Genomic DNA, 17,905 nt, shown 5'->3' with positions numbered 1-17,905 from the left:
CTAAGACCTGGAGAAATAAGGTTCCAAGCCAGTCAGGGCAAAGAAGACTGTGAAACAGTATATCCATGAATCAGCAAAAAGCTGGGCTGTATGCGTGGTTCAAGTGGTAGAGGGCTAACCATGAACAAGAAAACTGAGCAAAAGGACAAAGTCTTGAGTTTGAATTCTAGTACCAGTACATACAAAAACAAAAATGTAATTACGTCAAGTGCCAGTGGCTCACGTGAGTAATCCTACCTATTCTAAGATCTGAGCATCACGGTTGGAAACCAACTCTGGACAAGAGAGTCCTTGAGACTCTTATCTCCAATTAACTACCAACAAAGCTGAAAGTGGAGCTGTGGCTGAAGTGATGGAGCATTAGCCTTGAGCACAAATGTTCAGGGACCGTGCCTAGGGCCTGAGTTCAAGCCCTAAGACTGGTACACAATATAATCATTATTAGTATCAGAATTAGAATTGGGCAGGTTCTTAAAAGTCCTCTCCGCACAAAGCTTGAACTTTCATAGTGGCAAATAATTATATTGAAAACTGGCTTTAAAAAAAAAAAATAGGGGCCTGGGAGTTTGGCCTAGTAGAGGGCTTGCCCAGCATGCATGAAGACCCGGGTTCAATTCCTCGGTACCACATACATAGAAAAAACCAGAAGTGGTGCTGTGGCTAACGTGCTAGGGCTCTAGCCTTAAGAAAGTCCAAGGACAGAGCTCAGGCCCTGAGTTCAAGCCCAGGACTGGCAAAAAGTAAAAATTTAAAAAAAAATGGGCCGGGAGTTTGGCCTAGTGGTTAAAGTGCTTGCCTAGCATGCATGAAGACCCGGGTTCGATTCCTTTGTACCACATACACAGAAAAAAGCCAAAAATGGAGCTGAGGCTCAAGTGGTAGAGCTCCAGCCTTGAGAAAGTCCAAGGACAGTGCTCAGGCCCTGATCTCAAGCCCAGGACTGGCAGAAAAAAAAAAAAAAGATACCTGTGATTACCTGGTTAGTGGAAAGAAGCCTTGGCACGATTATCTGGATGTGACCACAGGCTGCAGAGGCAGTGACTGAAGGACCCAGCAGGGGAAGTGAAGAGGAAGTGAGAGCCTCAGGCTTTACACAGCAGCTATTTTTGCTGGGAGGGCGGCCAGGGCCACGGGGTATGTGGCCAGGGCACAGGCAGGTGTGAGTGGTGGTGAGTGTCGGGTGGTGGACAGGGAAGGGAGCTGAGAGCCACGAGGGTGATCTGACAGATGCTGACCTGACAGGCTGGCCCATCTCAGGCCCTACAAGGGTCCTGCCTTAGGCATCCAGGCTTCCCGCCACCCTCACCAATGTACGCATTACCTGACTTACAAAGTGGCAGTCCCTCTCTGCATCACCTTAATCATAACGATTCAAACCTTCTAGGTCAAAAAATGAAGCCAAAGTTATCTTTTGTAAAAAATTAACATTTTATCTGGTAAGAGCCAAATACAACCATGAACTTTATGAAACACGCCATTTCCGGCATTCTATGAAGTTTTCCTGATGATCTGCTGAAATAGATTCTTTCCCAGAGAGGCTGGGTCCATGCCCCCAACTTGACCCCCCCACACCCCTTCTCTCCCCTACACCCTCACCCCTACCTGGCTCCCAGACTCATTCCCACAATCCCATGGGGTCTGCCCATCACCACTGTTCCCACCCCTTCCCTAGACACCATTCTCCGTCACCCCACAGGGCTTAACTCAGTGTCTCCTCCCCCAGGCTCCTTTTAATATTTCATCTTGTCACCCCACAAATACATTTCATCCCTTAGTCTCTGTTACCACCCCTAACAATCCAGCAAGCTCACAGACAGGCCTGGTAAGGCCTCCTGTAGCAGGGGCCTCCCTCTGCCCTGTCCTGCAGTCATCTCTCTCTACACCCAGGGCCACATGGTCACCACAGGAACAGAAGTTACCTGTGTCTCCTCCAGCTAATCCTCTGCTCACCTCCTCCCCTACTACTGTGTGTCCAGAAAGCAGCCCATGGGAGCCACAAACCCCAGTGAAACTGCTGCAAAAGCAGCCAGCACTCACGCTCTTCTCCTGGGACTCGGGGAGACTGCCCACGTCTTCACCCTCCTCTTTCTGCCCCTCACTTTCTTCAGTCTTCTCTGTGCCCTGATCAGAATAGAAGCCAGACTATCAGGAAAAGGCACAGGCCTGCCTGGCTTCCTTGTGTGGTCACCAGGTATACGTGAAGTCTTCCCCTTGACCTCTCTCTTGGGAGGTCACTAAGCCGACACTCCCCCAAATTATGGGCTGACAGCCGCAGCCTGGCCAGCTCGCTGGGTCTCTTTCAAGGTTCTGGACATGATACACACATAGATGGGTGGTTGTAAGCGAAGGAGGTGGACAGATTGGGCCCACACAGCCACCCTGAGGACCCTGGCGTGGGCCAGGAGGCTGGCCACACCACTCTTACCTGGGCCGTGCTCTCTGACTCTCCAGCCACATCGCCGTTGGGGAGGGAGGACGCTTCCTCGGATGACTTTGTCACCTGCATGATATAAATTAATTCAACGGGTTTCTAACTCTTCACTCTGTGAAGAGACAGTGTGCAAGAAGGCCAACCATCACCACCTGCACTCTAGTGACAAGAACAGAAAAGCAGAGAATGTCACCAGACAGGCAAGGACCTGGCTGGGTCTCTGCCTCCCACCTGCCACTCTTTCCACCGTGCCACAGTTCCCAGGCTTGTGACAACCTCCCTGCAGACTCATGAGTTAAGCCACACACACAGCTTCCTATGAAAGTCTGTTTTTTGTTTGGTTGTTTTTTGCCAGTGCTAGAACTTGAGCTCAGGACCTGGGCACTGTCCTTGGATAACTTTTTGCTTAAGGCTAGTGCTCTGCCACTTGAGCCACAGCGCCACTTCTGTATTCTATGTGGTACCGAGGAATCAAACCTGGGTCTTCGAGCATGCTAGGTGAGCACTCTACCACTAGGCTATGCTCCCAGCCCCCGACAATCAGGTTTTTAATTGAATTCTCCTAGCCCTAGCCCTAAACATAAAGGCCATTTGGAGATGAGTTCTTTTTCTTTTAATTTTTGGTGGGTTTTAAAACGGAAATGGAATTCATTGTGTATGAGCTGATTTTTTTAAGGTAGCATAGATTTGTCCAGATTAATCAAAATAGTTCTGACCATTCTTTTTAACGTCTACTTAGTAATACATTATAATTCATTCAAAACCTTCCTATGTGAGGGCTGTTCTGATTGTGTCTCTATAAATAATACTACTCATGATAAAACAGTGAGGCTATTTTTTTTGGGGGGGGAACAGAAATTCATTATTTCTTGCTTTCCGTACAAGTACTGGAGTTGAACTCAGAGCCTCTCCTGTGGCTTGCTCTATGGCTAGAGTCACACTTGCAGTCTAGCTCTTTATGATTAAATGGAGATAGAGTCTCCAGGACTTTTCTGCGTGGACTGGCTTCAAACCGTGATCCTCTAGGTCTCAGCTTCTTGATACCAGGTTTGTGAACCACTTGTTGCCCACCAACAATTATCCTTTTTATGTTTTCAACATGTTCAATGTAAAATAGAATTTCATTTCTGCATTTCTTTGCAGTTACATTATGCTAATTACTGGAAGAAATAACACTTTTTCATGCATGTCTAGCCACTTACATTTTGTTTTGATATTGCCTTCTTGGTTTGCCCATTCTATGTATTTTTCCGTTGTTATCAGTTTCAGAGGCTCTTCATATAACAGAAATATTTAACCCTTTGCCACGTTACAGATGTTTTTACACTAATCTAGAATTTATATAAATTTTGTTACAAAGTTGTTGGCCTTTACACAAATTTATCTAAATTTTATCATGTAAAAGTTAGTTCTATTGCTTCATACTATGTATTAAGATCTAGACCTTGCCAGGTGTGGTGGCTCATGCCTGTAATCCTAGCTACTCAGGAGGCTAAGATCTGAGGATCAAGGTTCAAAACAGCCTGGGCACAAAAGGACCTGAGGACAAAAGGACTCTTATCTATCTCCAGTTAATCTCTAGAAAATGGGAAGTGGGGCTTGGCTCAAGGGTAGGGCGGTAGCCTTGAGCTGAAGAGCTCAGGGACACACACACACACACAAAGAAAAGATCTAGACCTTTAGTCCATGTAGAATTTTATTTTTCATTGGCTATAAAGCAGAGGTCTAAGGCTGGAGATGGTGCTTAATGATAGAGCACTTGCCTAGCATGCACATACAGTAAGAAGCCTACACTGTTTATTTGGGTTTTTTTCTTTCAAGATAAGCAATCATTATAGTTAGATGTTATTTTATTCCAGGGCTTGAAAGAGCTCATTCTATGCCTTCCTTGCTCTAAAGTCTTTTGAGCAATCTACTGCTATTCTGAAGGTTTGCCTTTATGTGACTCAGAGCTTCTTTTGAGCTTTCCACATCTTACCTTGTTCTGTGTAGCAAATGCTTTTAACTCTAATATGCTTTGGAGAGGTTCTGGTCTTACATAAAACACTCCTGTACCTGGAAGACCTTTCCATCTTTCAAGATCTGGGAAGTTTTCTATAACTTTATTGAAGATGTTCTTATGCCTTTATCTCTTACTTCTTCTATGCTTATGATTTGTCTGTTTGGTCTTTTAATGGTATCCAAAGGAGCTTTGTTTTCTTTTATCTGCATCTGGATGTTCTAATGTATCTATCTTTTGAGCCCTGATGGTCTCTAATTCAGTCCAGTCTACTAGAAATGTTTCCAAGTTTCTGTTGGTAACAATGAAATTTGAACTCACCGCTTGGCTCCTGATAGACGTGTGCTCTACCATGTGGTCTCCACATCCCGGCCTTTTTACTTTAGCTATTTTTCATATAGACCTTGCACTTTTACCCAGGCCACCCTTGTACTTCAACTCTCCTTCCTCTGCCTCCCACGTAGTTGAGATTACAGAGATGTACCAGTACACCCAGCTTGGTTTTGGTGTTGGTATTCTAATATTTTATTACTACTAAGGTGTTGTTCAAAGGGGTTACCATTTCATAAATCAGGTAATGAGTACATTCCTTTTTGTTTTTTTACAATGTCATCCCTTTTTTTACTCAGTTTTGAGACAAAGTCTAATATATTAAATTTGGGGGGTTTTATTTGGGGAAACTGGGATAGCTTCAAATAGAGATCTTCCTGTTTTTGCCCCCCAAAGTAGCTGGGAATATAAGTGTGAGCCACTGTAGCTACCTTCAACTGAGTTTCTATTTAAGTTATTCATCTTTTCATTTCCAGAATTTTCCATTTGATTTTTTTTTCAGAATTTCTGTGTTTATTGACTATGTTCTGTGCCCTGCTTTGCCTGTTATTTCATTCAGAAATGTGTGTTCCTTTAGAGTCCATCCAAGCTTTTTTTTTTTTTTGCTAGTCCTGGAACTTGAGCTCAAGGCCTGGGCACTGTCCTTGGGCTTTCTCAAGGCTAGTCCTCTACCCCTTGAGCTACAGCACCACTTCCAGCCTTTTCTGTATTTGTGGTATCAAGGAATTGAACCCAAGATCTTCATGCATGCCAGGAAAGCACTCTACCATTAGGCCACACTCCTGGCTCCCATCCAAGCATTTATGCGTGTCCTCTTTAATTGTCTGATCATCTTAGAGTAGCTTTAAATTATCAGATGTTTGCTTCACGGTTGCTACTGTGGAGCTGTGGAGTCTGGAATTGCTGGTGCCATGTTGCCTTTGGGTTTAGTTTTTTCACATTTATTGTTTCTGTGTTGGAATTTGGGGCATCTGAGGCCAAGTCACTGGCTGAAAGTTTTAGTCACCTGCAGTCTTTCAGTGGGTATCTTTAGTGTTCCGGTAGGACAGCCCAGTAGCCATGTGAAAAGCTACTTTCCAGCACTGGACCAGTAGCCAAGTACTTGCCCTGAGTACAGGTGCACAGTGAGACTCGCTAGTCTTCTAGGAGGGTCAGTGAGTTGTCAGCTTCTGGGCAGCTTTTATCCTAGAAGCTTCCCATCTTTGTGTATAGAAAGCTGCTGCTGGCCACGGGGAGATGCTGCTGGCCACGGGGAGACGCTGCTGGCCACGGGGAGACATGACCCCCCACACGTGGGCTGTCTCCCACCTGCCTCTCTAGTCTTTCTCGCCTTCCTCAGTTGCATCCCCAGTGGCAGCAAGCATCCGAACCCATGGAAACCTCCAGAATGTGTCAGAAGGCAGAAGGGGCAAGCAGCACTGAGCTCTGCACCTGCAGGTGGAAGTGGGGGTCCACTCCCCATTTCTGCATATCACAGTGATTTCAGAGCCCCATCCTGAAGTCTGCCCCCCTGTGGGGGTAAAAATCACACTTCAGAAGGCCTGGTCCTGGGGCTCTGAGGTCCACCTGGCAGCCAACGCATTTAACTAGGTCCTAGGCCTCAGTGACAGGGGAGGAGCCTGCTCCTCACCCACTGGGCAGGTCCTCCAGACACCACACCTTTCCCTGCCCCAGACACCTGCCGTTAGCGCTCCCAGAGAGTCTGCGAATCCTCCACCTCTCACACCATCTCCCACCCAGATATGAGGAGAGATGTCCGGAGACTCCTAGAGCCATGAGCTGCCCTTGCATTCAGTTCCCAGAGTGGCTCAGTCTCAGGAGGCCTCTTCTCACGATGGGGACTCGCTGTGCCTCTCTTCAAGATGAGGGAAGCAACAAAACATCTGTCCTCACCAAGTCTGGCCTTTCACACTGGAATAGTGGCAACAAAACTCATCTCCCCAAATCTCCTCCACGTGGGTTTAAGGCTTGCAGGAGGTGTGGGTCCATCCTTCAGGCAGTCTGCATTGCCACTGTGTCTTCAGGCCACCTGGCTGACCTTGTGTGGTGTCTTCTGGCTCTCCTCCCCTCCTCTTCTCTTTCTCTCTTTCTCTTTCTCTCTTTCCTTCTCTCTCTCTCTCTCTCTCTCTCTCTCTCTCTCTCTCTCTCTCTCTCTCTCTCTCTCTCTCTCATACACACACACCCAGGAAGCTAGGGGATGGAGCATGGAACTTTCTGGAACACTCTTTTTGGCACTTTCGTTTCTCGCTGCTTCTCAGCTGATTCCTGATATTCTTCCTCTTTCTTTCTTCCCAATACTATTTCTCCTTTCTTTCCCTGACTTCCTTTTATTCTTTACCTGTCCTCTGATCATGTATTTTGTAAAATCGGGCATAATAATTGTGTTTATAAATAATGTGGCTAGATGTTATTGAATGGACTTCATTTCTTTGTTTTGCATACAACAGAAACAACCAAATTTACTTAGCTACCACCTTATTCTTGTCCTAACTTTCAACAGTTCCCTCACTTTTGAAAATAACAGTAATAAATAAATGCCATCCATTGTAAGCCTTCTATTATCTGCAGATTTTTTTTTGCAGTAACCGGGCTTGAACTCAAGAGCTGGTACTTGTCAGGCAGGTGCGCTGGCGATGTCTCAGCCATACAGACGCTCTTCTTAGCATACGGCCCCAAGAGTCCGACCGGAATGTTTTATCTGCCATGAATGATGACTCTTTAGCACTCACAGGAAAAAGCCTTGCACATTAGAGCTCAAGACCACACCAGAGGACAGCACTAGAATTCCCCTGCATGAGAGCTGACTGCACAGAACCAAGTGCAGCAGGGAAAAGCAATGGGACTTCTGCCTGGACAATGGTTATTTGCAGGACTTACAGGAAAATCCTGGGTTCCCCCTCCTCCACCTTGTAGATCACGACAGTGCAATGCACTCTGACATCGCACAGCAAAGGAAATATTTGTAAGGGACATCTGACCCTTCCAGAATTCAACTTCTTACTGATTTGTTGAACTAGATAGAGTACACATCTTACTCTTACGGCAACAGGGCTATTCGCATAGCTTTAACAAGAGTCTATCTTTCGGGGCCAGGAGTGTGGCCTAGTGGTAGAGTGTGGCCAAGCATGCTTGAAGACGCAGGCTCGATTCCTCAATACCACAAACATAGAAAAGCCAGAAGTGGTACTGTGGCTCAAGTGGTAGAGGGCTAGCTTTGAGGAAAGCCCAAGGACAGTGCTCGGGCCCTGAGTTAAAGCCCCAGGACTGGCAAAAATAAAAAGAACCTAGCTTTCTTCTTGCCAGAGCATAAGTAAACCATTGTCTATGCAACCATAGCCCTGTCTAGAACAGCCTCACCTGGAATACCACATTAAGAATGACCATCAGAGCCCGGTGAAGTGGCTCACACCTGTAATCCTAGCTACTCAGGAGGCTGAGATCTGAGGATTGTGGTTCAAAGCCAACCCAGGCACTAAAGACCATGAGACTCTTATTTCCAATTAATCTCTAGAAAATGGGAAGTGGGGCTGTGGCTCCAGGGGTGAAGTGGTAGCCTTGAGCTGAAGAGCTCAGTGATAACACCCAGGCTCAGCGGTAGGGTAGTAGCCTTGAGCCGAAGAGCCCAGAGTTCAAGGTCCATGACCCACCAAAAAAAAAAAGAATGGCCAGCAGACAATTAAATCCAAAGAGTACAAGAGCGAGGACTCGATAACTGCATACCCAAAGCTATGGACATGGTAATGGAAATATAAACATAATTATATAGACATAAAAACCTATGACTCTATTGACATAATGTTTTATTTCTTAGATTAATATGTTTTTATGGCATACAAACCCTTAGCCTAATTGTGATTAAGTTCTAAATACTAAGTCCCAGTGATTGTAAATAGAGATTCCCTCCTTGAGCACTTGTTTGTTAAACTTGTCATTTAAAATATGATGTAAAAATCAACATTAATAAATTCTTTAAAAAAATTGTCAGCAGAACATGAGAAGAGGTATCAAGGTTTAAGAAGTAATGTACCCATCACCTAATGAATGTAACTGTAACCCCTCTATACATTATCCTGTTAATAAAATACAATTTTTTTAAAAAATGGCATTCAGCTGTGAGCCCTCTTTTAAAGAACTAAGTTAGACTCTATGGAGCAAAAGCTTCCTGATAAAGCCTTCCTGGAAGAAGTGGCCCAGTAGTTGGGCTAGAGTAGCCTGCCTAAGACTTGGAAATGTTAAATTTCTGTGTAACTGTCAAGAGTATTTTTAGCTTGACCAAGATTAATTTTCCTTGCTGACACTTCTCCACAATGTTGTTTACGACAACATGACACTGCAACAAGTCGTGTGGTTTGCACAATCGAGCCTCTGTCTTTCCAAAGATACTGGAAGACCTTCCCCATGCACAAGCCTTCACACCTGCAGACCCAGGGATACCTCTGAGGACTGGGATGTCCCCATACAGAGCACGGACGCTGCAGGCACTGAGAGGCTCTCTCCAGAGAGGATCCCACACAGCCCATCCTTCTCCCCAAGGAAAAGGAGCTCCATGGACTATGACAACACTTAAGCTCAAATCAGGGCTTAAAATCAGAACCTAAAACCTGGAATGATTTGCAACCACCTGGAGGCACGGGAGAGACTACCATGCTAGGTGAGGAACGCTGGAGTCAGAGAGATAAACACTTCGTAGCCATGATCACACATGGGACTTTTTTGGAGATGGAACCTCACAAGTGGAAGGTAGAAAACGTGGCTTCAGAAGTCAGGGGAGAACATTGGGAAGGAGGGGCGGGCAGAGGGAGATCAATGGTAAGAAGTTACCACTGACTGTGGTCAGACAGGAAGGCGAGCTCTGCTGAGCCGGTGCGCAGTAGAATGTCTACAATGACAAGGTAAAACATGGCAGAAACTGAACTAGACTTACAGGAATTAAAAAAAAAAAAAAAAAAGACAAGTTGTGTTGATACTATGTTAAAAACGAACGACAGCCCTGAGTTCAAGCCCCATGACTGATAAAAATAAAATTAAACTTTAAAAAAAAATGAACTACACAGGCCAGGAATTTGACCTAGTGATACAGTACTTGCCTAGCAGGCATGAAAATCTGGGTTCAACAGCTTGGTACCACATGCATAGAAAAAAGCTGGAAGTGGTGCTGAGGCTCAACTGGTAGAGCTCTAGCCTTGAGAAAGCCCAAGGACAGTGCTCAGGCCCTGAGTTCAGTCTCTAGGACTTGCAAAAAAAAAAAAAAAAGAACTGCACAGGGGCCTAACACACACAAAACCCTGTGTTCAATTCCTTGGTACCATAGACACAAAAAAAGCCACAGTGGTTCTATGGTTCAAGGGTAGAATGGTAGCCTTGAAAAAGCCCAAGGAAAGTGCCAGGCCTTGAGTTCCACCCCAGGACTGGCAAAAAAAAAAAAAAATTAATGAACTACACAACTTGTGGGTGGAGATGGCAGGAAAAAAAACTGGGAAAGAATAATGGAGGGGGTGCCAAGATCAAAAAAGAAATATGCTCTGTACTTATGAAATGGTAATCCCTCCGTATATCGCCTGTATAATGACAATAACAAAAGATTTAAAAAGTTGCATAAATGAATGTGACCCGCTTACATTAATTTGCATTTACTATTTCCAGTGCTTCCCTGACATTAGTATCTCAGCTAATGTTTACGGCCAGTTGAGCTGAGCACCTGTTATGCGCTACGAGCTGGGTGTGCAAGTGTAAGGAGGGACCTGCACGGTGTCTTCTTCTCCATCTTCCACATCGCTCTCTCTATGTAACTCCCTCAGTCCTTCCACTGCTGAGAACTGGCGTCACGGGAAGCCCTGAGCACCTGGCATCTGCCGCTCACCTCCCTCGCCTCTTCTCTTGTCTTCACCCATCCTTGCATCTGGGCTCTACTGAAACCACTGCCTCCCTCCCCAAGAACCACCCCTGATCTCCCACTGCCTCCCAGGATATTATCTCCTTTTACATACCACTGCCCATCCGATCTTCCAAGAGCAAGCTACCCAACTCCATTTCTGTTGCAGAATGGCTGAGGCTGAGTGACTCAGAAAAACGAGACTAAGAACGTACGAAGTCTGTGGGGCTGCTGGCACTGACCCACTCCTGACATGCCATCTGATCACCTTCCCGCTCTGCCAGCCCTGGTTCTGTGAAACCCACACAAAGAGCCTCGTCACCAGCATCTCTAGATGAGAGAAACGTGACTTGCTAGACTGAGGGTACAGCTAAAGCCTGTCACGAAGGATGAGTTCCTGGCACCTCTGCATAGAGCTTCAGCACAGAGAGAGAACGCCCCAAGGCCTCTCAGAACAGGCTGGCACCAAGCTCCTCCTTAGCACGCTGGATACCAGAGGTTGGGCAGCACTGGGGTACAGGAAAGCACACCCTGAAACTCTGCAGCCAGCAAACTACAGAGAGGGGGAAGGGAAAAACACTTCCAGCAGGCTGTGTCTGTGCAAGGCCACTGCACACAAGGAACCACACTAGGACTCAGACTTTTGCAGTATTCTACAAGTATTCATTTGATGAGAGTTAATTTTTAATATCCCACAGTAGTGTTTTCCACCAAAACAGACATTTATCACATCATTTAGACCAAAATTCCTAAGGATGGGGGTAAGTTTCAAAACTGCCTTTATCTCCATCTGAGTAAATATAAAACAGATAAAAACATTTAATTGCACCCATGAAAAAGTATTTTGTTTTGTTTTTTTACAGTTGGGCGCCATGGCTGACGCCTATAATCCTAGCTACTCAGGAGGCTGAGATCTGAGGATCAAGGTTCAAAGCCAGCCCAGGCACAAAAGGACCCAAGACCCTCATCTCCAATTAACCTCTAGAAAAGGGAAGTAGATGGGGCCGGGAGGTTGGCCTAGTGGTAGAGTGCTTGCCTAGCATGCACGAAGACCCAGGTTCGATTCCTCGGTACCACGTACATAGAAAAAAAGCTGGGGGCCGGGAGTTTGACCTAGTGGTTAAAGTGCTTGCCTAGCATGCATGAAGACCCGGGTTCGATTCCTTGGTACCACATACATAGAAAAAAGCCTGAAGTGGTGCTGAGGCTCAAGTGGTAGAGCTCTAGCCTTGAGAAAGTCCAAGGACAGTGCTCAGGCCCTGAGCTCAAGCCCAGGACTGGCAAAAAGAAAAAAAGCCTGAAGTGGTGCTGAGGCTCAAGTGGTAGAGCTCTAGCCTTGAGAAAGTCCAAGGACAGTGCTCAGGCCCTGAACCCAAGCCCAGGACTGGCAAAAAAAAAAAAAAAAGAAAGAAAAGGGAGTAGAGGTTGGCTCAAGGGTAGGGCGGTAGCCTTGAGCTGAAGAGCTCAGGAACAGTGCCTAGGCCGAGTTCAAGCCCCATGACCCACCAAAAAAAAAAAGTGTTTTTGCAAAGAGATGAAAATACGGGGCCGGGAGTTTGGCCTAGAGGTTAAAGTGCTTGCCTAGCATGCATGAAGACCCAGGTTCGATTCCTCGGTACCACATACATAGAAAAAAGCCGGAAGTGGTGCTGAGGCTCAAGTGGTAGAGCTCTAGCCTTGAGAAAGCCCAAGGACAGTGCTCAGGCCCTGAGCTCAAGCCCAGGACTGGCAAAAAAAAAAAAAAAAAAAAAAGAGAGATGAAAATACACACGTTATAGTAAGAAGAAGGAAAGTACACACAGTATAGTAAGAAGAATAAGTTGTAGAACTCTGTTGTACAACAATGTGGCAGGAGACAATGACAAGATAGTGCAATTTGGAAATCGCTGAGTAGACTTTAAGTGTTCTTATCACAAATACTGATAAATATATAAGGTAATGTGAAGGCTCATAAACTCAGCAGGGCTCCTGCACACTGTATACACTTCAAAATATGTTGGACATAACAAGTGCTCACTTGCATTTGTCAATTTTAGGCAACATTGGGGGAAAAAAACACAATAGGTACATGCTTAAGACAGAAACTTGACAGACCAGATTCCCTTCAGAGCACAACAGAAGCAGAAACAGATGTTTAAACTAGAACAGAATGGCCCTGGGATCAAGAACACAAAATGCGTTCCTGTAACAGGGCACCGCCAGCTTGGTCTCTGCCTGTGAGGGGACAAATGTCACCACCCTGTCACAGCAGGATTTGGTAGACATTTCAAACCCATACAAAGAGCTGTAAGCTCTGTCTCACTTCAACAGCTACGTGAGACTGGTCCCAAGGAAATTTCCCAAAAGAGATCATTCCTGCAGAGTTACTCATAATAAAGTTAGGTCAGCAACCAAAGACTATGTTAGGAAGAAAATGACAACACACAAACTTATATTCTTAAAACTGCGTATAATATTAAGTGACCTGGGGCCGGGAGTGTAACCTGGTGGTAGAGTGCTCACCTAGCAGGCAGGAAGCCCTGGGTTTGATTCTTGGTACCACATACACAGAAAAAGCCGGAAGTGGTGCTGTGGCTCAAGTGGCAGAGCACTAGCCTTGAGCAAAAAGTGTCCAAGGACAGTGCCCAGGCCCTGAGTTCAAGCTCCAAGACTGACAGAAAAAAAAAATTAAGTGACTCATGCCTGTAATCCTAGCTACTTGAGGGGCTGAGATCTGAGTATCACAGTTCAAAGTCAGACTTGGCAGGAAAAGTCTGTGAGACTCCCATCTCCAATGAACCACCAAAAAGCTGGAGTTAGAGCAATGGCTCAAGTGGTACAGTGCTATCCTTGAGCAAAAAGCCCAAGGACAGTGCTCAGGTCCTGAGTTCAGGCCTCAGGATTGGTAAACACACACACACACACATACACACACACACACACCCTACTTAATGTTATATAAACTACTTAAAGACCATTATGGGATTGTAATGATGCAAACACACTTATGATAGATTCCTAAGTGAAAAAAAAATCATAAGAATAAATGTCAATTTTGACCAGCTAAGTGTATGAGTCTCCATTACAGGAAGAGACAAAAGCATTGGTGTAGCATAAAGCGAGTGGTCCACATTCTACACCCAAGTGTGTGACACTGGCTTTATTGACATAGTTAAATTAAATCTCTAATACATTTTTCATAAACAAAGATAACAGAATTCTGGAGGGAAAAATAAAGCTGGTTACATCTCTCTAGAGTTTGTCTTCATTTTACTTTCCCCTTTTTATCAAACTAGCAAGCCAGTTTCAATTCATTTTAAATGGAAATCATTCATATGAGGATAGCTATTATTTTGAAATTAATTAATATAAGAGATGCAAAACTTAATTCATTACAAAAAAGAAGGTTCATATATAACCTAGTAGTTCATATTAATATATCATCTTTAAGTAGTTGCACAAAAGAGTTTCAGTTCAACATGTCATTTTACAAGTAGAATGCATCTTGATCAATGTCACCCTTACTATTCAGTATTTAATAAATTCAGTTAAAATTATTAAGTATGCCCTTTTTTCCTGTTTCTATTGCTTTGACAGTTTCTTTTCTTTAAGGCACTGGGGATCAAACCCTGGGAATCATCCATGCTAAATAAATGGTCTAGTACTGAGTATACCCCAGTCTTTATATTTACTAAATATTCTAAAATTTACTATGGCAACATGAAAACAGAAAAAAATATTCAAAGCATAACCCAAACATTTTTAGTAAAGATTTTGCATTATCCTACGCCTGCACCATTCTCTGACTAAATCATATATTGAAGTTGTAGAAGAGCCTGGGTTGGCAGCACAAACTGAACCACCAGGAGATTCTCACAACCCTGTGGAAGATACTGGGCAAATTTTTGAAGCATCCCAGCCTAAAGATCATGGTGCAAGCCGGGCACTAGAGACTCAAGCCTGTAATCCTAGCTACTCGGAGAGTGAGGTCTGGAGATTCAAAGCCAGCCTGTGCAGGAAAGTTTATTAGGCTCTTATCTCCAATTAAGCACCCACAAAGCCTGAAATGGAGTTGTGGCTCAAGTGGGAAAGCATTAGCCTTGACCACAAAAACTCAGGAACAACACACAGGCCCTGAGTTCAAGCCCCAGGACCAACACAAAAAAAGAAAAGAAAAGAAAAAAAGGAAAAAGAGCACCATGAAACCCCAGTGTTCTGTTCTAACCCACCAAGACCCTCCACAGGACATCTGCACTTACCTTTGAGCCCGGAGGGGGCGCCAACCCAAGGAAGGAATAAATAATGTTCTCTTCCTTTGCAGAGAAGAAGGAGTCAAAATCCTTGAAGCAAAGAAAAAGAATGATTAAAGTTATTATATCTGCGTGAGCTAGTGCATTTTCCCAAACCGATCTCTTTTATTCATTAGTTATGATGTTCAGACACTAACAGAAAAGGTTATCCCATTTGCTTTGTCAAACATGATAAAAGCCAGGCGAGGCAGGATGGCTCAGGTCTGTAATCTAGGAACTCCAGAGATAGAAAGGAGGACTGTAGTCCAAAGCCAGCCCAGACAAAAGTTTGAGATCCTATTGAACACAAACTAAGGCAAAAAGGACTGAGGGCATGGCTCAAGCGGTAATTGACTGCAAGTGCAATCTCCAGTATCACAAGAACGGAGGACAGGAGGGAGGGAAGAAGAGGAAGAGAGAGTGAGAGAGGGTAAAGATGTAATGGTTCAAGCTGCAGTCCTAGCTACTTGGGAGGCAGAGATCTGAGGGCTGATGGCTCAAAGTCAGCCCAGACAAAAAGAAGTTTGGGAGACTCCATCGGCATCACTGGCTGGGCATGGTGGCAATGCCTGTCAACCCAGTTTCTGGAGAATCACAGCGGCTGGGTGCAGTGAGGTACATTGTCTCCTTCCAGCGGCACAAGGAAGCATAAGCAGGAAAATCATAGCCCAGGCAATCCCAGAGGTAAACTGAGATCCAAAACAGAAAATGACAAATGGAAAAACAGGGGCCAGGGACGTGGCCTCAAATATGAGACGCTGAGTTCAAACTCCAGTAACATAAAAATAAAATGGAAGAATCCTTGTATATTACAAGGAAAAGTAAAACGTGGATAAGAAAACGCACTGACGCTATCCACAAGAGGACATTTTAATGAGACATATGAAGAGCCACACACTCTCTCTTATAATTAGAGAACTAAGGCCACAATGAATTCATTTCACATGCACCCAGATTCAAGAAAGGGTCAAGGGTAGACACCGTGAGCTTGGAAAGGATGTGAAATTCTGGGAAGTCATAAGTACTGGAAGGAGTGTAGCCAGCAGAACCATTCAGGAAAACACTCTACATAACCTACTAAACTAAACATGGCCTAAGTATGACCCAAGAGGGGGCAGAAAGCCATGATCATGCCAGTAGCTCTGGCTCTGTGGAGAGACAGTCACCCAGAGCAGTAGGTATAGGCTTCCAAAATCCCAGGAACTTCACAGTTCTCAAACTGGATATGTGTATGTAGCACTTCTTCTGTAAACTGCAGGTTTCATCACACACGTCATATTTTGAAATAAATACCGAAGAACACAGCTCATCCAGGAAGTCCTCAACTCCCCCTCCCCCAGGTTGCATTCTGAATCCTCTCTCTGCTAAAGAGTGGAGTCTCCTTGGGGGGTTCTCGGGCCAGGCACTGGGCAGTCCAGCCCTCACCTGGCCTAAGATTCACAGATTCCAGCCTGTCATAGACAGTTGTGTCTGCCTCTCCCAGTGTAATCCCCTGACAGGAAGGGATCCTGGCTGTCGCTGGGCCTGGCTTCCCTTCTGGTGTCCCCTTTCTCTATCTCACAGTTGTCTGCACGACTCTCAGGATAATATCTTCATCTGTTCCATACAGAGCAGCAGCAGCTCAAACTTCCTGACATCCAACCCCACCACTGCCTGTCCCTGAGGTTTTCTTCCAACTGCTGCCGTCACCACCAAAAATCCCTGGAGCCAGAGGGGAGACTGGAGAAATAGTGATTGCTTTGTGCTCATCTGCTGACTTCACTTATGCCATTGCATGCCTGATATATCCTTCAGAACTTTGAGCTGACTTTTTTTTTTTAATGTGAGACCATGAGACCAATCCTAAGTCTCCTTCTGGAAACAAAGTCCTCTGCTTCAACACTGTACTTTGGTTAAGGGCATGCCATGGACCAAAAAAAGAAAAAGAAGTTTAGCAAAGCTTCTTCTTGTCATGTCCACTACTGTAACAAAACGCCTGATGTAAACACCTCTAAAATAGATTGGTTAGCTCATGACTTGAGAGGTTCTACTCATAAGCAACTGGCCTCATTGCTCTGGGCTTCTGACAAAGTGGCATTCAGTGCCAGGAGCCCAAGGCAAAGTAAAACTGCTCGCTTCATACCAGGAAATTAAAGAAGAGGGAAGGGAGAGCTGCTATCTCCATCAAAGTCATGCCCCAATGACCTGCAGACCTCCCAATAGGCCCTGCTTCTTAAAAGGTCCACCACCTTCCAAAAGCATCATGCTGAAGATCCACCCTTAAACAAATGGGCCTTCAGGGGTCTTTGCAATTCAGACACTAGCAGCTACTAGCACCTTGCTGAAGGAAGAGCTGAAAAAAAGTTTAAAACAGGTAAACATAAAATAACTTGTAAAATAATTCGATCTATAGTTGCATTAAAAAATACATCTTAAAAACAGAAATGAGTATCTAAGAAAACTTTCATTTCTCCACAACTGAATGAAAAGAAAAAAGATCATCGCAAAACACAATGAGATGTTTTTAAGATTTTGGGGTGTGTGTGTGTGTGTGTGTGTGTCTGTCTGTCTGTCTGTCTGTCCTGGAGCTTGAACTTAGGGCCTGGTCACTAACCCTGAACTTCTTGTGCAATGCTGGCACTCTACCGCTTGAGTCACAGCTCTATTTCCAGCTTTTTGGTGGCTAATTGAAGATAAGAGTCTCATGGACTTTCCTGCTGGGCTGTCTTCACACTGCAATCCTCAGATCTTAGCCTCCTCCTGAGTAGCTAGGATGATAGGCACAAGTACCTGGCTGTAAAGTGTCATTTTATAGCAGAAAACAGTGCAGAATTTTACCCTGGGAGACAAGATAGGCAGAAAGTCAAATGCTTTCACGTCGTCTCCATCCTAATGAGCCTATTTTGTTGTTGCTGGTGGTGGTGGTTGTGGGTCTAACCCTCTACTACTTTGTGCCACAGTGGTTAATTGGAGATAAGAGTCTCACAGGCTGGGCCGGGAGTTTGGCCTAGTGGTTAAAGTGCTTG

At 44.9% G+C, this 17,905-nt stretch overlaps 1 protein-coding gene across 3 annotated transcripts in view; it reads right to left on the bottom strand.

Annotated features, from left to right (window-relative positions):
- The window catches only part of Sh3bgr (SH3 domain binding glutamate rich protein), a 31,522-nt gene that overhangs the window by 3,830 nt on the left and 9,787 nt on the right, over positions 1 to 17,905 (bottom strand). For all 3 annotated transcript variants that reach the window (XM_090349429.1, XM_090349411.1, XM_090349420.1), the window contains exons 3-5: positions 14,871 to 14,951; positions 2,426 to 2,500; positions 2,038 to 2,121 (exon numbers count right to left, since the gene is read on the bottom strand). In XM_090349429.1, coding sequence (XP_090205555.1) covers positions 2,038 to 2,121; positions 2,426 to 2,500; positions 14,871 to 14,951 — 240 coding nt within the window. The remainder of the gene's footprint in view (positions 1 to 2,037; positions 2,122 to 2,425; positions 2,501 to 14,870; positions 14,952 to 17,905) is intronic.

This window comes from Megascapheus bottae, chromosome 1 (genome assembly GCF_031878675.1).
Source record: "Megascapheus bottae isolate mThoBot1 chromosome 1, mThoBot2.hap1, whole genome shotgun sequence".
In the NCBI taxonomy this organism is placed as follows: domain Eukaryota; kingdom Metazoa; phylum Chordata; class Mammalia; order Rodentia; family Geomyidae; genus Megascapheus; species Megascapheus bottae.
This window is presented reverse-complemented; position numbering and strand designations above follow the sequence as displayed.